Raw genomic sequence first — 8986 nt, 5'->3', positions numbered from 1 at the left:
TCATACTAACCATAATTTGCAAGGTCAAATTGACCAAATTAACTAACTTCAAAACTATGGCCCTTGATTGGCAACTCACTACCCATCATAGGCTTAGGACCCTTGCCGGGCCAAAAAGTAGGCGAGTTCTTGTTTTCGCATTTTTACGTCCGGACTGTGCTCCTTGCGGCTCATGGAGTCTATTTTAGGCCTCGGCACTGAGAGACAAGCATCATCCCTCCTCTTCATTGCTCTTTCCCCTTGAACTACCATCCTTATCATCGAAGCTTGCGACTCCTGGTCTATGTCTCAGCTCAACATTTCTCCTCAATCCGATGAGAGGAAGCTATTTCTCGCTTGCCTGTACCCTTTCCTGGGATACCTTTTCTTTGCTAACGGTATTGATGCGAAGCGGGTGGCTGCCAGTGCCAAATATCTCACCTGGTTTTGCTTCTTTGATTCCACCCTAGACGTTCCGGACGAGGTCCTGCAGGCATCCGGCTCTTCTCGCGCTGAAGTCATCCGTGCCGCGGCCAGCGTTTTTCATGTGAAAACGACCTCTGATCTCGCCAGCAACTTCAATCCTGGTGTGGCTAGTACTATCATGCATAGTGGGTGGAGCTGGTGGAGTGGAATTACGGAGGATATGCCTCCGACGCAGGAGTCTCGATTCTTTCAGATCATGAATGACATGGTTGCTGCTGTCGAAGTTCATGGCCCGTTTCGCAAATCTGGCACAGTTCCACAAGTAGAAAAGTTCATTCGCAATCGTGGAAAAGATGTTGGAGTGAGGCCACTATGTCTCCTCATGGAGTACTCGCTACATATGGAGCTGGATGAAGAGACACTCGCTCATCCTCTCATTTCCCCACTCCATGATGCTGTAGTAGGCCACGTCGCCTGGCTGAACGATATGTAGTCTGTCGAAGCCGAGGCTTCCAAGAGCGATTACTTCAACATCCTTTCCGTGATGTTAATGAATGACGAGTCCCCTACTCCGGAAGACGCCGTTTCCAAAGCTTGTGAGTTGGTAAAACGGTGCGATTCGGAATGCGTTCGCCTAATGAAGGAGATCAAGAAATCCAGCCTGATCCAGAAACCTGGAATGGAGAGCTACCTGGAAGCGCTGGGGAATTTGATGGCTGGGAATTACTTCTGGTCGGCTATAACTCCTCGTTACACCCTTGATAGCATCCCTCGGCAGCTCAACCCTGCAAATCGTCCTTTCGAACCCGAGTTGGTAGGTCGTTTGGGTGACATCCAAGCGTCCAAAGGGAACGTCAAGGCGACCTGTTAAGACGGAGGACTAGCTACTGCAAATAAGAAGCGGCCAGGCCGCTTCCAACAAAATAAACAAAGGTATCACTTTCGAGCACGGGAGTGTATACGTGCCTTGTTACCTACATAACATGTAAGAATATCTGTCTTATTTGCTCCTAGTTATATGTAGACCTTGGTGCAGATAATTAATGGCCACTTGTCTACGACATTTCTGCAAAAATGCTGGGGTGATATTGGACGTGCTTCTAGAGTTGGTGTCATTTAAGAAGCCAGCTTTCCACCATTTGCATAAAACTCATTAAGCAAGCATAGACACCACTCCACAGCCCTAAAAGATTAAAGCTGCAATGCGTGGATTTAATGTATATACATGAGTAACCATTAGCTATTTTTCATGAGAATAGAAAAACTCCAAATCCATCATGCAAATAGGAGAATCGTGCTTACCCAAGCCCCTTTGTATACATATATAAGCAATCATTGATACGTTGGATAATATGCATTCATAATAATGCCTTTCTTACTTCAAGTTGAAGATAGATATAATGGACAATGTTCAAGACTAGGTTTGGTATTGCAATGTTAAACATAATCCTTGTAGCACTCTAACTATCACATCTAAGATGAGTACTTGAAAGTCAAGGTGACCATTATCTAAATGTGAATAGTACAAACGCAGCACTCAGCTTATATAAGTGATAAACACAATGCGTTGATCTTGCTAAACATCGTGCGGTATAATGCCTAATCACCATGCGATAAATAGACACACCATGTGGTACGTATGACACCATGCAGTAGATTGAAGCACCGTGTGGTATGCCACTATTACACTGTGTGGTATACGGACTTATCGTATAGTAACTGTCTACGGTCCCAATCAAAATTCACTACAAGCCCATTTTAAAATGCTCTTGGGCTGATTAGAAAACGTTCAAAACATTTTAATACAATGTTTTAAAATGAGCATTTTAATACCACCATGACTATATTTGTTGCAAATAATTTATACACATTGCAAGGCTATTATCTTTGGCATTTGAAGTGGTAGATCTTGGCAAAATTCACTCTTGTTTAGCTATGTAAAATTCAACATTTTCATGAAAAATGTTTGTTATTTCTTCACCTGCAAACAAAATTTATTATCGCTACTTTTGAGAAGTTTCACTTGGTAAATGCACATCCACTACATACTCCAACTATTATGCACCAAAGACCAGCCTTCTAAGTTTGATCATTCCTTAAAGGAAAACTTTAATATACAAGTTGGGATTTGTTGCAAAGACTTGCTTTGGTAATTGGATAGCAATGTAATAGGTCTAAAGTATTTGAAAGGAACTCAAGACTTTTGGTCTTCTTTATCAATGGTTATCATCTTTGTCCCTCTGCTTGCATTGGTTGGATACAATGACTCTAACTGGGCAAGTTCACACTCTTTCATGAGATCTACAAGTGGGACTTGTTTCTTTATCAACCGATGTCTCATTCCTTGGACAAGTAAGAAATAACAGTATGCTTTGAGCACTCAAGGAGAATATGTAGTAGCTCCATTGGCAACACATATGTTTACTTGGTAGTGACAACTATTTTTAGATTTAGTATATATTTGAACACATTTAGACCACATATGCAGCAGTATAAGCATACATAATACAAGATCAAGAATAGCTTAGCATATTGGACCAATCATTCAATAACTTATATATAAGCATAATTTATAATTGCTTCCATAGTAAGAAGTGAAAATGCAACATTTGCCACAAAGAGTACTCAGGATCTAGCACAAGAATGCAAAGGCATTTCTCAGATGATCCTAAAAAACAAACTAGAAAATGTAAGGGACCAAGAGTTGAGAGTGTTTCAGCCATTCCAGGTGGAGAAATACCTAAAAGTATAGACACCCAGCTAGATGACATAATAGCCCGGCAGCAATCCCAACTCTGTGAACCCATATCTGAGGAGATACTCAAACCTCAAGGAGCTTAAGCGAGTTAGTCTGTAGATTTAGATGGTTCTTTGCAAAATGTGGTAGCTCATAGTAGTGGTGTGGGTTTGATGACACAGACGACAAGTTGCTCCTTGATGTATATGGAGAGTGGAAAAGGAAGCGAAGTGGCTCATTCCCAATCGTGTGTGTGCCTACAACAAAGGTTGTTGGAAGAGTTGTTCAAACAACAACATATATAGGCCATTTGTCACACCGTGTATCCGCTGCTAAGCATGGTGTAAAACCCACATTGGAAAAGAGCCATGGCATCTATAGCAAGCTGGGCTAGTCCAAGTTTTACAATGCCGAGTTACAATGTCATCCACAACAACTACTTAGATGCATATTCCGAGAGGATGAAATAGGAAATGGAACAAGTAGTATATGATGATATCATAGAGAATAGGTTGTACCATTGTTAATGTTGGATGGAAAAACATCACCAAGAGGCCTTTGATCAATATCATGGTTGTAACATTTGAGGGAGAGACCTTTTGTGAATCCATCGACACAAGTGGCCATGCAAAGATAGGCGAATACATCGCTGAACAGCTAGAGAGAGTAATTCTAGATGTTGGGTGTTATAATGTTGTTTAGATAATCACAAATAATGGGAAGAATTATTGGAAAGTTGGAAGAATTATAAATAGAAAATATCCGACGCTCTTGCCATTATCTTGACCTTGTCCCTACAGATTGGTATAAATCAGCAGAGACCCATTGGTCCAAAGTAGCTGTAGATGAAGGTTGAAGAATGATATTGTACTTTGTTAGCCATGAGAGATTGTTGGGCATATTAAAAAATCACCAACCTAATTATGAGCCACTTGAGTATCTGAAGCCTGAAACACATTTCAAAACAAACTATATAATGCTAAAGCATTTTCTCAAGCTACAAGGAGTTGTATACAAGACATTGTTCAATGCAGAAGGTCATGAGTGGATAGCTGAATTAACTTCACAAAATGCCCGAATCAATTTCACCGAGATGAATCATCTCAGTCAAAATGCTAACTTCTGGAAGAAAATACCTGATGTGGATGATGCAATGAGATTGATATGGTTTGCCATTCGAAGACTAGATGTGAAAAGTCCAAGTTTGGGAAGCGCCTACATGGCTTGGTGGACTTCTAACCAAGACCTATTGAAGGAAAATTCAAGAGATGGTTTCAATGGCTATAGTGCGAGTCATCACACAATTTTGCATAAGAGCATTCAAAAGCGGTGGAATCAATGAGCCCACAACAATCTTCACTATGCTCTCCATATTTTAAATCCCCAATGGTGGGAGTATCATCCGAAAACATTAGAGAAGATATTGCAGCCTTGGCATTATCTCCAGAGATGTTTCTTTGAAGATAAAGTTGAATATGCTGCTGCTGCTATCAGGGAATTATACCCATTCTGAAATAGGAAAAGGTTGTTTGGATATTCAAGAATACAAGACCTTGCGAAAGAGATGCCTACATGGAGATGGTGGAAAGAGTGTGGGGCATTGACACCTCATTTGCAGAACTTGGCTTTGAAAGTGCTATCCCAGTTGAGTAGGAATTCCTCCAGTGAATGAAATTTGAGTAATTACAAGTTTGTACATTCTGTCACAAGAAATTGCTTGAATACGGAAAGAGCAAAGATATTTTCGTTTATGCAAATGGTAGAGTGTTGGAAAATGTTAAGGGAGAGAGTAATGATGGAGGTCTAGCAAAGTGGGTACATTGTGATATCCCCCCATTGTTGGCAAGTGCAAGCCAAAGAAAGCTCTAGCACAGCTCTAGCACAATGATGAGATCAAGAGATTGTGTGATGTATTTTGTCATGCCACAGGGAATAGTTTTGACACTCGTTTGTGGTTGCATTATGACCCACAAGAAATTGAGCCATTTAAATTTAGCTGATTAATGCCATGCCACTTGGAATAGTATCAATATTCTTGTTTTTACTTACATTATGACCCATGAAAAGTTGTGCCATTAAAATTTTACAATCGATGAGTGTGTTTTGTTCCTAGAAAGAATTGAAACGGCTTGTAGCCTATAAGTTCTTGTGTAAGTAATGCTAGCAACTTCACTAGTGTGTGTGAAATCTTGACATTAGCAAGCAACAAACATGTTACGAATGATCATGGTGCATATAGATGCTTATTGGAGAGAGAGAGGGATGTGGGAAAAGGCGATATGCAAACCCATGCCTATTTTAATAGCTATATTAGGGAGGTAGCAAGCTAAGAATGTCCACATCCGGACCACCTGCGGGGGAGTGTGACACCCCCTGAGCGAAAATACAAAGGTTTTGCTTTGGTATTCAATACCTTGATTGAGGTATTGTGTTCGATGAAATTGCCACACGTGGACAACCGAAGCAAGCCTATACCTCGATCAAATTCTTGCACATGGACAACGAAAGCGAGCCTATACCTTGATCGTGGTGTCGTGGCACCACCACACTACCTCGATCGAGGTATCGTGGCAAGTCCACATACCTCGATCGTGGTGTGTAGGACTGATGACATGGAGGCATGGCAAATACCACGATCGAGGTATGTGGCATCCAACATGGTATTCAGCATAGTATGCTGGCAACTGACGTACCATGATCGCTATATCGTGGCATGTCCACATACCTCGATCGAGGTATGTGGAAGTACTGACATGGTGGCATGGCAAATACCACGATCGTGTCTTTTGGCATCCTACATGGCCAGTGGCTTAACTTGACATGGAAGGATTTCCTTACGTGGAGAAACATTAATGATTGTACGTGGCACAAATACCACGATCGTAGTATTACGATAGCCATGTATGCATGTTTAGACTTAGTATGCATGGGATGATATGTTCGTGTGAAATACCACGATCGTGGTATTGTGAAACCCTAAAATTTTCTATATAAGGAGAAGGACCTTGATCGAGCCCCTCATTGTTGAAACTTCGATCGAGCTCCTCCTTAATCAAAATCGATGGAATTGCTAGAGCGGCAGAGATCGACGGACGGAGATGGACAGAGCGGGAGATTCAAGGTAAGGTTTTTTTAAGTCTAGCTTTTTTTTTTTGGAAAATTAATTTAAATTTTAGTTTAGAGGGAAATGTAATTTAATTATAAAATATTTGAAATTTTAAGTTGCATTTTAAAGTTTTTTAATATTATTTGTTTAATTACTGAAGTTTTTATTTAAATGTCAAAAGGTATATATTTTGTTTTTTAAAATCATCAATTAAAAAAAAAAGAGATTAAAGTAGTTTTTATGTTATTTTTCAAATTAGTGAAGTTTTTATTTGAATATAAAAATGTTTAAATTTTGTTTTTAAAAATCATCTATAAAAAAAAAGAAAACAAGAGTTTAAAGTAGTTTTTCTATTATTTTTCAAGTTAGTGAAGTTTTTAATTAAATGTCAAAAAGTATATATTTTGTAGTTTAAATTCATATATATATATATATAACAAGTGATTAAAGTAGTTTTTATATTATTTTTCAAATTAGGGAAGTTTTTATTTAAATTCAAAACATATCTATTTTGTTTTTAAAAATTATCTATTAAAAAAAAAGAGAAAACAAGAGTTTAATGTAGTTTTTATATTAATTTTCAAATTAGTGAGGTTTTAGACTCTAATACTTAAAAGATGTAGTCACGTGATTGAAATTCATATAGAAGCTAGTACCTGAAAGGGCTATTACCAAGCCATGGAAATTTAAATATATTGATGGGAAACTCAATGTGTAATAATTATTGAGTTGCCAACAAATGCATCACTCGTGCTCTTTTTGTGTCAACAAATTCAAAATTGTAGATGAAGTGTTCAACTTCAGAGAACATAGCTCTACTAAACTTGTCCTTCTAGTGTATTTGCCAAAATGGTTGTTCTCTTAGCATATATACGTAACCACTAACTATACAATAGAAAGTGTAGCATCTTTAACACAAAGTTTGAAATTTCTTTGAAAATGACATAAGACCAAGGATGCACATCTAAATCCCTTTGTCAATAACACCGTTCAATAACTATCGTGTGTGCATTTTCCATTGAAGAGTGGAGAAAGTTGGAGAATGCAAGAGTGCATGTGTTGCATTTGCAACATAGCACTCTTGTAGGCATAGCCACACATTTGGCCCATCTACCGTTAGGTGCATAAGATGATCCCAACGACATCCTACCTCATCAAGGAGTACTTGACTAAGTGTAATCAATCAAACAAATAGGATGATTTGAACAACACATTCGCCTACACATCATTTTGAAATCATATGGTGTGAGAGGTTGATGCAAGGAGAGGGTAGATCATGTGGCTAGCAATCCGAGAGCAATCCCTTTAGGTGGCACATGAAACTATAGAAATAGGGAACTAGGGAAGGTTGTAGATCTATGTATGGATATAGCTACATAGACAAATACAAAGACTAATGTGATTCCATGAAACCTTGTCATGAGCTTTTGCAAAAATTCAATCAAAATTGGCCAGCTAAAAGTTTTCATTACCCAAATAGAATATTAAGTCCCATTGAATAGAATATAAATTTTCATTACCCAAATAGAATATTAAATGTGTTCTAGTCATGTGTTTTATTGCGTCATTGAATAATACAAAGTTCTTTTATCATTAGTGCATTCTAATGTAAAGTCTTTCAATTCCATGGGTTTTTTTGTGCATGTGTTAGCCAGCGCGCAGGTTTTGGCACCAGTGTTCATATGCAGATAGCAATTTTGAGAGCTGAGATGAGGGCACTGTAGGTTGTTGGGGCACCCCCTCACTTGGTCGCGAGTCTCGATTCAGTCCATCGATGCTCTAGGTCGATTATACACATATGAGGATGTTTTGGAGACCTTTCAGGCACAAGAGATTGGTGGTCATGGCTTGGATTGGACAGCCATTCGAGAGTTGTTTGAGTGCGAGTCACCTCACAGGTAGGCATTAGAGGATATGTTTTGGGATGGGCACACTGAGGCGATGCGACCACGATCAGGGCAGCCCTTTTATATTTTACGTTGTAGGCACCTCGTCATGGCAGCGCACATTTATCCGAGATATCTCGCTGCGAATGGTGGTAGCTGGATTTGAGGCACGGATATTTGCAGATGCACAACTTTGGGAGCTGAGGCACGCATACATAAAGGAGGTGAGGGAAGCAGAGATGGTAGTGGTGGCTTTTGCAGCATGCCCTCCCAAGGCTGGCCCATCTGATCCAAGAGATGAGGCTTTGCCTGAGGGTACACAGCAGACGGTTGGGTAGTGGGTCGTGCAAGAGCCACGTCAGAGGATGACTAGAGGATCATATGTGGAGTTATCAGATTCTGATTCAGGATAATTGTTTATGCTTCATGCCATATCTTGTTTAGGGATGCACTTTTGCACGATGATGATGATGATGATGATGATGATGATGTACATATTCATTTTGGTACTTTCATGATGTTGTTCTTACTTATAAAGGATCATATTTACTCTCTCTCTCTCTCTCTCTCTCTCTCTATATATATATATATATATATATATATATATATGGAACATCTAAAATTAGGAGTATCATTTTGAATTTCAAATATCTCAATTCTTAAATCTAATATATAAGGTATTTTAAAATCAATGCCGTGTGAAGTAATTCTAAACATTAAGCATTGAAAAGGTGTTCAAGTATAAGGTCTCTCTCTCTCTCTCTCTCTCTCTCTCTCTCTCTCTCTCTTGCTATGAACTTTATCATTTTGAATATCATATTGAATTTAATATATATCAATGCTTGCAATTAT

At 39.0% G+C, this 8986-nt stretch overlaps 1 protein-coding gene across 1 annotated transcript; it reads left to right on the top strand.

Annotated features, from left to right (window-relative positions):
• The first annotated feature begins 283 nt into the window (after positions 1-283).
• LOC147887916 (microbial Terpene synthase-like protein 13) lies at positions 284-898 on the top strand. Its single transcript, XM_087393247.1, has one exon. The coding sequence runs from the start codon at positions 284-286 to the stop codon at positions 896-898; it is 615 nt and encodes a 204-aa protein (XP_087249373.1).
• Positions 899-8986: the final 8088 nt, after the last annotated feature.

This window comes from Dipteris shenzhenensis, chromosome 22, assembly GCF_047967505.1.
Source record: "Dipteris shenzhenensis isolate YYH24624 ecotype China chromosome 22, Dip_SZ_1.0, whole genome shotgun sequence".
Classification (NCBI taxonomy): Eukaryota; Viridiplantae; Streptophyta; class Polypodiopsida; order Gleicheniales; family Dipteridaceae; genus Dipteris; species Dipteris shenzhenensis.
The sequence above is the reverse complement of the archived record's forward strand: the minus strand, read 5'-3'. Positions and strand labels throughout refer to the sequence as shown.

Bases quoted from the DNA above. Each gene is read 5' to 3' on its own strand.
- LOC147887916 (XM_087393247.1), top strand. From the start codon at position 284: ATGTCTCAGCTCAACATTTCTCCTCAATCCGATGAGAGGAAGCTATTT.